The sequence below is a fragment of the Numenius arquata genome, chromosome 2 (genome assembly GCF_964106895.1).
Source record: "Numenius arquata chromosome 2, bNumArq3.hap1.1, whole genome shotgun sequence".
NCBI lineage: Eukaryota > Metazoa > Chordata > Aves > Charadriiformes > Scolopacidae > Numenius > Numenius arquata.
The window spans coordinates 119084315-119097315 of NC_133577.1; the positions used below are offsets into that span (position 1 = coordinate 119084315).

The following is a 13001-nucleotide window of genomic DNA, read 5'->3' on the forward strand; positions in this document are numbered from 1 at the left end:
CCAGCGGAGCGTGAGGGGCGCTCCCCGCCACACCCGCCGGGGCTGGGCACCGTCCCTGTCCCCAGCCCCGTCCCCGTCCCTTCACAGCTGCGCCCTCGCCCCCGCTCTCCGACTGCGCACTCAGCCGAGCCCGCCGCCCCCAATCCCCTCAGAACCCGCCCCCCTCTCACCTCGCGATTGGTCGATCCTGCTGCCTCTCCGGCGCCTCCCCTGCCCATTGGGCGAGGCCGGGGCGCCCCCCCCACCCCGCCCCGCCCCTCCCGGTTCTGTCGGTTGAGGCGAGCCGAGAGTAAATAGAAGCAGGAGCCCAAAATGGCGGAGCCGCCGAGTCCTCTTCGTGGCGTGGTGTTGCCCGAGCCGGAGCCGTTCGGCGCTAGGCCGGCACCGGACGCGAAGGTTTCCCGTGGGTCCCAGCCAGCCGCTAAGAAGATGAAGGCAGCCGATGAGAGGAGCGTGAAGGGCACTAAGCGCGTCAACGGTGAAGGGGGCGGTGGTGGCGGCAACGGCGGGAGCGGCAAGCAGGCGCTGCCGCTCCCCGCGGTCTTGCCGAGCTACGGCAGCTCCGCGGCGTGGGGCTTCCCCGCTCTCCCTTCTGGCCCCTCCGGAGGAGCGGGGGGCTTCGCTTTCCCCTCACAACTGCCCCGGAAGCTGCTGTCGCCCGCCGTTTTGCTGCCGTCGTCCGCCTCCCCCTCCTCCTCTTCCTACCAGCAGCACCAGCACCGCCACCACCGGCACCGCCTGGCTCTGGCCGTCGAGGCGGGAAGCTGTGGGAGCGGCGGGGCGGCCGGCGGGAGCGCCAAGCCGAAGAGGCCGAAGGAGAAGCGGGACAAGGAGAGGAGGAAGCACGGGGCCCTGCCCGTGGTCGCGGCGGTGGGAGATGGCGGCGGGGGCCTGAGCGCGGCAGGCCGGGAGGAGAACGGAGAGGTGAAGCTGCTGTTGCCGAAAGGTGAGGGGCGGGCGCGGCGGCGGCGCGCGGCCCGCGGGGGATGGTGGGCCGAGGGGCCGGGAGGAGGGGTGGTGAAGGCCGGGGGGAGCTCTGGAAGGGGCAGCAGGCCCGGGCTGGGTAGGGTGGGTATGGTGCTGGAGGTTGGAGGTGCCCGGAGCTGCCCCGAGGGAGCGGGAAGCGGTCGCGATGCTGGCTGGGGTCGAGCCGTTAGAATGGCCGCCCTCCCCGGGGCAGTGCCCCTTCACGGGGGCCCCACCGGGCTGTCCTCTCCGCCCTGCTCGCGGCGGAGCCGGGGGAGGCCGGGCCTGCGGGCCGGCTGCCGGACCCTGCTGGGGGACCGCTGGCCTTGCCTGAGTTTGTGGGGAAGGCAGCGGCGGCTCAGGCTGCCGTCAATCCTGTCAAAAAAAGGGGGTGTGGAATTAACGATGTCGTCAGCTAGAAGCTGCCAGAGGCCTTAGGTTTTCTTACCTATTAGGGAAGTAAGGGTGCCTAGGAATTTACTAGAGATTTGCGAACAAAACTGAATTTCTGTCATTGCTGTTGGTGCAAAAACAGAGAAGACCACACGTTAAAAAAAAAAACCAAACCCGCAATTTTAAAATTAAATCTCGAATGATCTCATTTATTAGGCTATTAATTTTTACAGGGTAACTCATCAAATACTAGAGAGCATGCAGTTAAAATTTAGATACTTAGACTTCTGAAATCTCGTTCAGTTGCTGCTTCAGGTTTGCTTTATTTCTTGAAGATCACTGGGCTAAAATCTTCCAAGAAATGCTTGAGGCCTTTGGGAGAAAGGGGGGAGTCTTGGGTTAGTTTATTAGTGGGGCTTGGCAAAAATGGCCATATCAGGTAAGACAAGATACTGGGCTAGATTCTTGGTTAGATTCTTGCTGATTATGATTAACAGTAGGTGCCTGGGAAGTATAAGACGGTACATGACGACAATACAAGAATACATGCTCTTATTTCCAGTATATGCTTTCCCAGTATCCACTGACCTTAAACCAGATGCTGATGCTTTTGCATTTACATTGAAATATGGAGAACTTGAAACATTCACTCCATTACCTAGTTTAAGCAAGTTTCCTTTCTTTCAAAGGAAAGAGAAATTTTAGCTGCTATGTAGGCTTAGGTTACTTTGATTGCGGCCTATACCTGTCCTTCAGGATGAGCCAAGCTTGTACAGAACAATTATTAACATCAGTTACTTAATTATGTTGTATGGCTGCCTTACTGCATTTTCCACTAATTTCTACTAGTATCTTAGTCTCAGATTCACTTCCTTCAAGTATTTTTTTTTTTTATTACTTGTTATTTTTGGTCAGCATGTTGCATGTATTCTTGGGTTCTTGATTGCTGGTGTACGAGTGGAAATAATAACCACATTCACTCAGATTGTTATAGTGTCCTACCATTGTTACACAATCGTGTTAATAAATCTCTGAGAACAATATTTCAGTAACAGGATGAAATGTTATTTTGCTCATTGATAAAAGAAAAGATGACACTGATGGTGTCAGCTGAATAACTGTTAATTGAACCCTCCTGGAAGCAGTGGTATATCTTTAAAGAGGAGGTTCTGCACCTTGTATCTGGAAGGATGTTTTCCCATAACTAATATACTGACAGGCACAAGTACTTGACTTTTTAGTTGCTGTTTGCTCAGAACAGGTCTTTGTAAAATTGTAAAAAAAAAAATAATATATATATCTTTCATTTATTTCTTGAAAACCTAAGTACAGGCAACACAAAGCAAATGATGTCTGTATGGCATCTGGTTCTCCAGATTTCTGTTTAGAGGAAGTAGTTTCTATAGCTAAAATTTTGTGGTGTATTTTCCTATATAAATGAAAAACTTTGTATTCATTAGACTATATTTTTGCATAGAAGACTGTAAGAAAGTGAGGGTTGCGTTAAGTCTTCTAATGAGAGCAGCCAGCCTTTTTAAAATTGTTCTGTATTTGACTGTAGATTAAAGAACAGGTTTGTGCTGTTAATCCTGTGAATAATTTACTTTTCAGAGAGGAAGGAGAAATGCAGTTATGAGGAGGAAAGAATGACTCGGGGAAGGAGGGGTGCATGCAGAATCCGAAGTACAATGGAAAACTAAGAATGATGCATTAGGGTGGGAGTGTGGAATAGGCAGAATTTGTGCATTGGGATTGCTGGTACTATGGCGTAGATGAGAAGAGGGGATACTGTAGGGACTCTGGTTGCAGCAGCGAATGAGTGAATGGAGTGACTGAATTTGAGATATTGACATGAAAGAGGGAGGAAATGGCATACAAAAGCCGTGTAAGAGGGGGTGATTCTGATCTTGTTTTGGGGCAAAAGACATTGTGTAGGTGCTGTAGGAAAGGCAAGGAAGGAGTGAAAAATTTAGGCAGCCTACAGATATGAAATCAGAGTAAATTTAGGGGATTTTTTTATAATAAAAACAGAGATTTACACACACAGAATATATAAGGGGAAAGTAGGAATAAAATGTGCCCCTTTAGGTGTAATGTGATGAGTTCATAGAAATCGTCGTACGTGCAGCTGGTAATACTTTCTGAAAATCAGCCTCATGCAGGTAAGTGCAGTCTCCTTTTCCTGGAGTCTGCAGTTGGACAACCTTTTTGATTTTGGTGCTATGGAAAATGACCAGCAATGTGGAATTGAGAGTATTGATTGTTTTTCTTTCATAGCATTCAGAACTGATACAAATACCAGTGTTGCACCTGCCAGGAAGAAAATTGTGCAGATGAGAGGACTAGAGGTGCATTATTCTCTAAAAGAGTCAAAACTGCCAAACAATAAGCAGATGGAAGGGATGAGATTTCCTTGGTTGTTTCAAGGCTCTGAAGATGGAAAAACTCCATTCTTGTCTTCGCAGCCAAAGCAGAGATGCATTGCATGTGGGTACGCAGGATGGAGTGGAATTCCCAATTGAACTTTGTACTGATAAAGGTGCCAGTGTCTATGGATTGGGAGGAGTCATGTTTCTAATTGGGGAGCTGTATGCGTACTCTGCTATGTGTAAGAATTACGGTGGTGGTTATATAGCAATTACAGTGCTTGGAGAAAAAGCGTTACCCTGGTGAGAGAGGGAAGATGGGTGGGCCTGCACAGACCTTAGTACTGGAGAACATGAGGAATGAAGCTAGGTGGGATCAGGAGGAAGAATGGCAAGACTTGTCTCATGGGATTGCTGGGATTGTGGTGTAGACAAGATAATGCAGGGAATCAGGGCACACAGTGATGCAGAGTGAATGAATGTGAGGACTTAGAGAACTGTCATCGTAGGACTTTAAGTAGTACCAGTAGCATTTTCCTAATTCTAGTTTAATTACTGTGGTGATGACAAGGGATATTGACACTGAGGAGGAAGTTGGGAGAAGTTTATTTACCTACCATTCAAAAAGCTGATTTTAGGAGCTGATGTTTGTCTTTTGCTTGCAATAGTGTTCACTAGGTAAGAGAGCCTGGTTTTAAGGCACCTTTCTTTCCGAAGTGATAGGAAGATGTTAAGCATGGTTATAGCCAAGATGGGTGATGTGTTTAAAGCGCTCTAAAATTTTTGTATTTTCTTGAACACATCTTCATTTACTTATTTCTCTGGTCTTTTAATTAATTGGAAAGACCTTTTAACTTGCAGAGTCATAACCAGGCCTTACAGCTTGTGTTTAAATTAAATGAATGGAGTTGAGTGAACCATTTTGAGATGATGATTTAGCATGCAGAGAACCTGGAAGACCATTTTGCGATATGCATGATTCATCCTGCAGATACGAGTTTTAGGCTGTTAAATAAGCTTAAACTTCACTTGTCAAGTACATTCTGATAGTGGAATTAAAAGTTGTGTAACTATTTTTGTTATAAAACATGGTGTGAATCTGACGGAAGTGATTGCTGTTCCAGTTCATGACTATACTGATTCAGTTAGTCATTTAACTGATACTCGGCTCCAGCAGTTCATAGTTGAAATTGTTTTCTTAACAGTGCAAAGCTCAGCTCAGCCACTCCCCACTTCATCACGCAATGCCCGCCCCAAGTTTCTTCCTTTGGTCCACAGGTGGACCTTACCTGCTGTATGGTGTGATCCAGATGCATGAACCGTCTTTTCTGTTTTTCTTGCCATTTCTGTGTACAATTTCCCTTTCCCTCCATTTTTTTTTTCCTTCAATGATCCACTTACTGATAAGATTACCTTAGTGTGCAAGCAGTTACAAAATGAGACAGGTCTTTTTAACTTGCAGATGGGGGTTCCCCGTTTGAGAAGAAAGCTGGTATTGTAGCTCTTGTTTTTCCTTCTAGTCTTTTTGTGTGTGTTTGTTTTTTTCTCCTGCTTAGGTTAGATTTCAGGTGGGCATTTGCCAGTGATTCTTCTGATAACTCTGTTGCTTTGGGTTGCATCACACTTAGGGGTTTTAATCTTTCAAGAAATAGCACCTTTCAGGCTGGTTAAATTTGGTTTGCGTCTGGTGGGATGATCATGTCATAGTCTGATTTACTGAAGTAGGTTGGAGAAAGTTTTGGATCTTCTTTTCCTCTTCTTCAGAGCTGGGACCATGCATCTTGCTAGTTAGTTTGTCTTTTTTCTTCTGCTAAACATTTCCTCATTCTACTTCTATTTCCTTTGCTTTTTTTTTTTTTTTTTTTTTTACTGTGTGGCTTGACTCACTTCCCCCTTCCCCCTGCCAAACTCATTAAATTAGCAGTCGTTTTCATGCTTGTGAGGCCTCTTGATCACTCTCTTCTGAATTCTTTAATATGTTTCTATTTAGATACCCCACTGTAATCAGCAATGTCTAGAAAGCGTTCAGGGGTTTAATTGGGGTATACAGAAGGAAGAGGGACTTCTCAAATTTCTTTGTTGGAGATTTATATGCAGTTTAGTTTTGAGAACTAACAGTGGCATTAATGTAAGCATCCAATGTTGGGATGAATTTGAAGAGTTTATCTTCCTCCTGAGGGACCCTGCCTCCTTTTCCTTTCTATAAAATAACCGTGAAGCTTTGCTATACAGAACAAAATCTTTCATTTTCTAAGCTGGAGAACAAACAAAGCCCCCTTCTACCCCAGAGTCTAGCTCTGAGTGTAGTTCACACAGCAGAAACTTATTCTGGTTGTAGAATAATAAATAATTTTCCTTAGTTGAAACAAGATCAGTAGGCTGAAACATCAGATCTGAAACCTCTTGTGGAGGCCTTGTTTGCAGCTGTCACGTTCTCCACTCCTGATTTCTGATGCAACTCCCCAGTGCTTGAGTTTAAACTTGGCTCGTTCAGTTCTGCATGTAGAAGGTCTCCTTTAGAAGTGCAGAGATTAGAGGAATTGAAAAGATTAGATTTAAATTTCTTGGAAATGTTTTGACTCTGGAAGGGATCTGTCTTCCTTTCCATTCACTGGAGGGCTTGGGGAAATGTTCTTGCCTGGTAAGGGGATTTCTGTAGTTATATCTTAGATTTTAAACTTTTATTACCGAAAGGGATGTCAGCCAAATAATTCTGGTTAATGGAATGAGAAAGCTGTCATTATTTTTTTTTTTTTGAGGTCAGAAATACTGTATGGGTTTTTTCATGTTCATTAAGTTAAGAAGCCTGCTCTCCAGTGTACCTTAGTATGACTTAATAAAACTGCAGGTGTCAAAACCGTTAACATAGTGGTGTTAAACGTACTTCATGTATCTGCCTAACAAGATAAGCATGGCTTCTTGAGGTTTTATTTTTATGGGTATTTGTATAAAGGAAGGAGAGTGCTGATGGAAGGAAGGGTGACTGATGTTCTTGTACTCCCCTCCTCCTCCCCTTTCCCTTCAGTTACAGTACTGTTGGTGTTAACCATATTGATGGTGTCCGTTAGCAGTAGTTTGTAAATATTTTGCCTGATGTGCAGTGACAGCCCTTAAATCAAAGGGAGGAGAGAGAGAGGCGAGAGTACTTTGAACATAATCTATGACTGCCTACTAATGCGGGTTACCATCTGGAAAACTGATGCAAAGCAGCTGCAGCTTTTGGCATCTGGCAAGGTTGTAAAGCTCTTTCAGTGCTGATGTGAACTTGCTTGTGCTCCTGCGTCGGCTTCAAGGTGCGAATTTCACTATGTGACAGTGACCATGTTGCACATAATCCACTACAGGGCATTTCCCATTTGACTCATTCTCTGTGCGCTCGATTTCCCTTTTTGTCTGTAGAAAGCTTGCAATAGAGGCCAAGATCTGGTTAAATTTCAGAAATCTGAATGGTATGGTCTATGAATTTGTGTTCTTTTATTTACTACTTACGAAATCACTTCAGTCATTATGAGAAGGTATCTACCTAATTAGGAAGCAGAAAACTTTTTCTGTAGCAGTTAGTTGTATATGGCTGTTTACCTTACAAAAATAAAAGCAATGAAGTATTTATATGTAACCCAACATCCAGAAAAAGTAGGAGCTTTTGGGTTTGAGGAGGAAGTATGCATATCACTCTGAATTAGTTCAGTTAATCATGTGGATTCACTGTAAAGTGAACACATTCTTCAGATGCCATTTAGGAAGGTGGGGTGGAACACTTCTTCATAATGGAATTCTTCCTATCAGGGTATAACACTTCTTTTCTGATATGCTGTTGTTGCTGTGTTTCATAAGTGTCCTGTTTCTATGACATTAAACCAAAGAATACGGACTTCATGGTGACTCTCATATTTTGAACTTGAATGAGACATCTGGAAATCTCTTTACTCCTTGGGTGTTGCTTTTTCTCCAAACAGGGATACTTATTACTGTAGAACCTCTGTGTTTTAAAAATTCTACACATGGCATTGCCTTATTTAGTAGGGTAAAAAATAACACTATTAAAATAGAGACTCTTCTTCTTCAGGCAGTAGAGCTTGAAAGCTAAGGAGGGAGCCTAACTCTTACTTGGACCTTCCATAGCTGATTCCTGCTGTGCTTGGAATTTATTTATTTATTACCCTAGTAGGGAGTATTTACAAACTCTGTGTAGTCTGTGAGGAGTTATTTCCCGAGCAGTGTATTTCTCTGTCAAAGCATATAAAGCAAAAGTGCATTTTGATAGGGGAAAAACTTCATGAAAAGATACAGGGCTCTCTCATATTTGCTCTGGGATACAAATTGCTTCAAAGTTCTGGCTTTTAGTTTTAGAGCATTTAGAGGTACGTGAAGGAATAGGAAGTCTGTGTGTGCAGGAAGAGCACATAGTACAATGAGTAATGATGTGGAACACTCTAAGGGTTACTATGCTACAATAATGTTTATATGTATGAAAAGTTTGTAGGTAATAGTTACTGTATTTTAGTCATAATTGTCCCTAATGTGAGTGTTAAAAAAACAGTGGAAAATATGGATTAATGTGGAGAGACCTGAATATATCATCTGCTCTTTGGAGCTAGTCCCTAAAATTCATCAATTAAACAATAAGATAATGTTTTGAGGAGCACTGACTTCTTTGGGTGTTGAATGTCATGAAGAAGCTATTGCAGCAGTAGTAGGCATTGGGCTAAGGAGAAATGGCTGTCGGCTGTCTTGGTACGATGTAGTGAGTACAAAGAGAGACATCAGCCATCCATCCAGCTGTGTTCCTGCCAAGTTGAGAGCTAGTGCATTGCTTTTGGATGACTTTATCTTAAAGGATTTTGGTATGAGCGATAGGCTGACAAAACACAAAAAGTGTTAATTTAAATCTGTAGTTGAGGAACCGATATTTTCCCAGAGAGACTTGTTTCATTGCATTTTTTGGTTGGTATTTTATATAGTTATTAAGTATATTTTCTGTCACTTCAGATGTGATTCATGGCATCACGATTGACTTTTTCTCTCACTGGAAGAACTGGGATACCAACTTTTAAGATTTGGTGTTTTCTCCCTTTTCAAAGTAGAGCAAACATAACAGAAGCTTTTTGTGTCTGTTTTGATCCAATAAAAAAAAAAAAATCACCTGCACCCCCACTCCTCAACAGATGAAATATTAAACAAATCCTAATATTGAGTACCTGACTGTCTTTTGATTGTCACTTACCAGAACAACCTTGTTAAAAGGGACAGAGCACATAGCTTAAATAAAGGTGAACTTTATATTGCTGGAATAGTATTTTTTAATATTTGCTAAAATGGAAAAATAGTTACTGAAATGTAAATATGCTTGGGTGGCTTCACTTAAAAATATTGTATAATGTTGGTGAATTTTGAAAGGGTTATTATAAATATTTTTGTGATAACCTGTAAAACATGCTGTGCCTATTCCTTTTTTTTTTTTTATTTAATCTTTTGTTTAGACTAGGACTTTTTTAAACCCCTATCCCCACCTCCCCAACCCACCACCAACCAACAAAATACACACCAAAACAAACACCCACATCCTTGTGGAAAAAGTTCCAATAATGGACCACAACTATTTGGTAAGTTGTTCCTGTGACTAACTTGTGCCTTTGTTTAAAAAAAAAAAAAAAAAACCAAAACAAAACAAAAAGGAACCGTAATATCATCATTTATGGACCAGGGATGTCAGACTTCAGCTTCTAGTCGCTGATATATCTATTTATGTTGTTTTTTTAGAGTGAAGACCTTTTAATAAAAACTTGTCTTCCTTGTTTGAGTCAAATTACCCCTTCACCATACTTTGAACTCAAATTATCTTTTCATTAGCCTATGGAACTTCAATTTGCTAGTTGCTTTTCTGAAGCTTCAGTTTTTTGTCATTGTGAAAATTGAAACTATTCCAGTGGCAGTTGCAATGCTGCAACATACGGAGGTAATAGCTGTTGGTACTTGATGTTCTCTTAACCTGACCATTTGGGTTACATTATTTCCCTGGGGACTTACTTCATTCTGTTCCTTACTGCAGCTCAAGCCTGCTTTATTTTCTTTTCTTATTCTTTTTCTTTTTTCTTTTTCTTTTTGCCTTTTTTTTTTTTAGATTTGTTAGTGGTATTGGTGAAATCTAATTGCAGAATATTCTGTGGACATGGAAAGATTAGTATGAACATCTCTTTACCTTTTACTACTTTGAGATGCTGTTGCCCTACAAATAAAGTGGAGTCCTAAGGTTTTGGATCAGTAGTAAACTTTCAAAAAGCTATACAAGAGTGTTCCAAGTTTTCTTAACTCGTTCAACAGAACAAGTTTTGTCTTGTTTTCCCTTGCCAACCTCACTTGCTGATTGTTTATTATATGATTTGTAGATTGTAAATTGCTTAATGTTGGAGGCATTAATCTTAAAGCGGGATTTTTGTGAGGAATTTTCATATTTCTTGGTTGAGACAGTGAGATTTGGACTGAAATAATCTATGGCTGGAGGCGATTGATACCTAATATTAGAGGAGAGAGAGAGACTGCTATGTGGCATTTTGGAAAGTCTCAAGGAGCTCTAGCCTGTATTGAACCGTATCAACTTTTTGGGGCAGCAGTTAATGTGGAGTCTACACTTGGAGAATTGCACTGGCTCTTCCTTGTTAGACATGTGCCATAGGCATATTTTGATTGTTTATTGATTATAATGACTATTGGATGCTTCTAAATTTACTGCCTCTGCAGAGGCAGCATAGCCAAGTTGCAATAGATTTTGTGGTAAATTCAATCTTAAAATAATTTGGTTGATTTTTATCTCTGCATCCCACTGAAACCTGTGAAATGGATTATCTACCACTGAAGGAAATAACGTGCAGAGTTTTGTTTGAGTTGTGTTTGAGTTCAGCCAGCCAGACTAGAAAATGCTTATTTTTAATCATAAACTGAAGATATTTGAACTGAGAATTAAGACCAAGTGTTAATCCATGGAATGACTAATTTCGACATAGGGTTTTTTAAATTATATTATGTTTTGTCTTTATTTCAATATTTATTTACGCTTTTTTTACAGAGAACTCTACGATCTATTGCTTATCTATTCTCTGGGCCTTGAGGGAGGAAACGTGAGAATTTGTACATTTAAATTGAGATTCTCAACTGTTCTTTACTTGCCTCAGGCTGTACGCTGGTTTTGTGACTTTTTTTAAAAGGGAAAAGGTTATGTTTAATTTATTTCAAACTTCCTTCAGCTGCATTTACATTCTATTTGCAATCGCTTCAGGTATGATTTGCTTGTGGCTGTTGCTGGAGGAGGTCACAGGACAGTTCTTTTTTTTTTTTTTTTTTGTCTGGAACGTCTCATCATTGACTCTGCTAATTGCTTTCTAGATGTGAAAATAAACTAGAGACTCTTTAAAAGGTTTCAGCTTGTTCTCTGTCCTTACTTATGTGTTGCTTCTGACAAAACTGGAAGATTCATTGGCCTGTGATGCTATTCATGAGCCTGCAATAAAGGATTCTTTCAGTCTTTCTCTCGTTCTCTTGCAGCAAGGCTCAGCGTTTGTATACGCTCTTCAATCTTTGTTTGATTTGTAAGTGATAGCAGAAGTCGTGTGCCTCTTAACAGTATGCAAATGTTGAGATAAAATCTAGGTTTTCCCATGATAATTATAATCCTGGCTGAGTTGAGCGTTCAATGAAGGCTACAAATCAAGCCTGATGTTAGTGCCTTCTTGCTGAGTGTCTGCTTTCAGGGTTACTTAAACTCCTCTTGTGTAAATTATTTCCTCCTTCATACTTTTAGTTGCAGGGGACTTAGAATTTGGGGGTTTCATTCAGGGGAGAAGCAAACTAGAGTGGAAGATTCATGTCTGTTTAACCTATTCCTAGAAAGTATGGATTTGTGTTGCTTAGGAAAACTTGTTTGGATTCCATGGTCTGCTGTGCAGGTGAATCTGCTTTGTCATCCCTTCTCATTGAACCCTTAGAAGGTTGTTCTTGGACATGATTTTTTCAGTCACTTAGAACTAAGACTTCCAGACAGTTCTAAGCACAGCTACCTTATTCCTTATTATTTTTGTGCCAACATAGTTTCTGTTCTCTCCCCCCTGCTTATCTTAATCTGTGGACAGAGAACAGACATACCTCAATTGCCATCTTTTTTTGTTTTTATTTTCTTTATTAGGCTCTTCCAAAAATACGTTCTTCATCCTAACAACTGCTACAGTTCAAGTTCTGTAGCCTTACTAGAAGACTTCTAAAAGGAAAGATACGAATGCTGTGGAGTCATGGTTACAGCATTTGTTTATGTGGATTACTGTCAACCCTTTGCACCTCTTGTTTAACTATTAACATACTTCACAAATAGTTTGGTTAAAGGACACTCTGTGTTGCCTTCTAGAATTGAAGGCTTTCTTTAGTTTGGTTCTGAGAAATATTTGTGGTTTGTTAGTAGTGAAGGTATCAGCTGCTTCTATTTTATGTGAATGCTTGAGGAAAGGTAATTGGATTTCTCTTTGCTTCCACTATGGGTTTATAGTGCAAGTAGCATAAATAAAGCATCAGGATTGTCTCTCAGCTGTATTATTGAGAATGCATTCTGAAGCATAACATTATGTAAAAGCTTGAAATCCGATTTCTTCTTTCCCTGTGGAGGTTAAAAAGCCCAGTAAAATCTCAGAGCAGGTACTTGGCTTCAGGCCAAGAAACTAGGCATGAAATGCTGGCTGCAGTACTTCTAGGCCTCGTAAAATCTGACTGCCCTAAATGCTCGGCCTCCAAAGTAAATTTAAACTCGGCTTGAAAAGATTACTCCTTGAAATTATGAATTCCTCTGGGTCTAGTATTTTTCACATAGAAAGCATGCCTAAAGGCTCTGCTTTTGTATGACAGTTATTTGAAAACCTGGAGTGACTTGACAAGAAAGTAAATTAATAATGAGACTGCTGAGGTAAGCTGTTGTTGATTGTAGGTAGGCAAGGGAAGCACCAGTGCATTATATCTGCTATGCAAATACAGCACATTTCATGTGTTTCTGTTAATTACATCTTACTGCTATTAATGCATTAGTGTAGCCTGTGAACTTAATGTGAAAAAATTTGCAGATTCGGTCCAAGATACTTGGAAAAGCCTTTTATGTTTAGACTATGTGAAGACAGTTATGTGAGGTTTCTAGTGTATATGCGCACCCAGGAATATGCAAGCCATACTCTTTTTCCCTATTTTTTACCTAACGTGTGTAATTTGAATTTCAACAGATGAGAGCCTACTACAGAGGCAAAATAA

General features: G+C 41.3%; 1 protein-coding gene across 1 annotated transcript in view; it reads left to right on the forward strand.

Annotated features, from left to right (window-relative positions):
• Positions 1 to 275: 275 nt before the first annotated feature.
• The window catches only part of RSBN1L (round spermatid basic protein 1 like), a 48281-nt gene continuing 35555 nt past the window's right edge, over positions 276 to 13001 (forward strand). The window contains exon 1 of the mRNA XM_074168288.1: positions 276 to 946. Coding sequence (XP_074024389.1) covers positions 313 to 946 — 634 coding nt within the window. The 5' untranslated portion in view covers positions 276 to 312. The remainder of the gene's footprint in view (positions 947 to 13001) is intronic.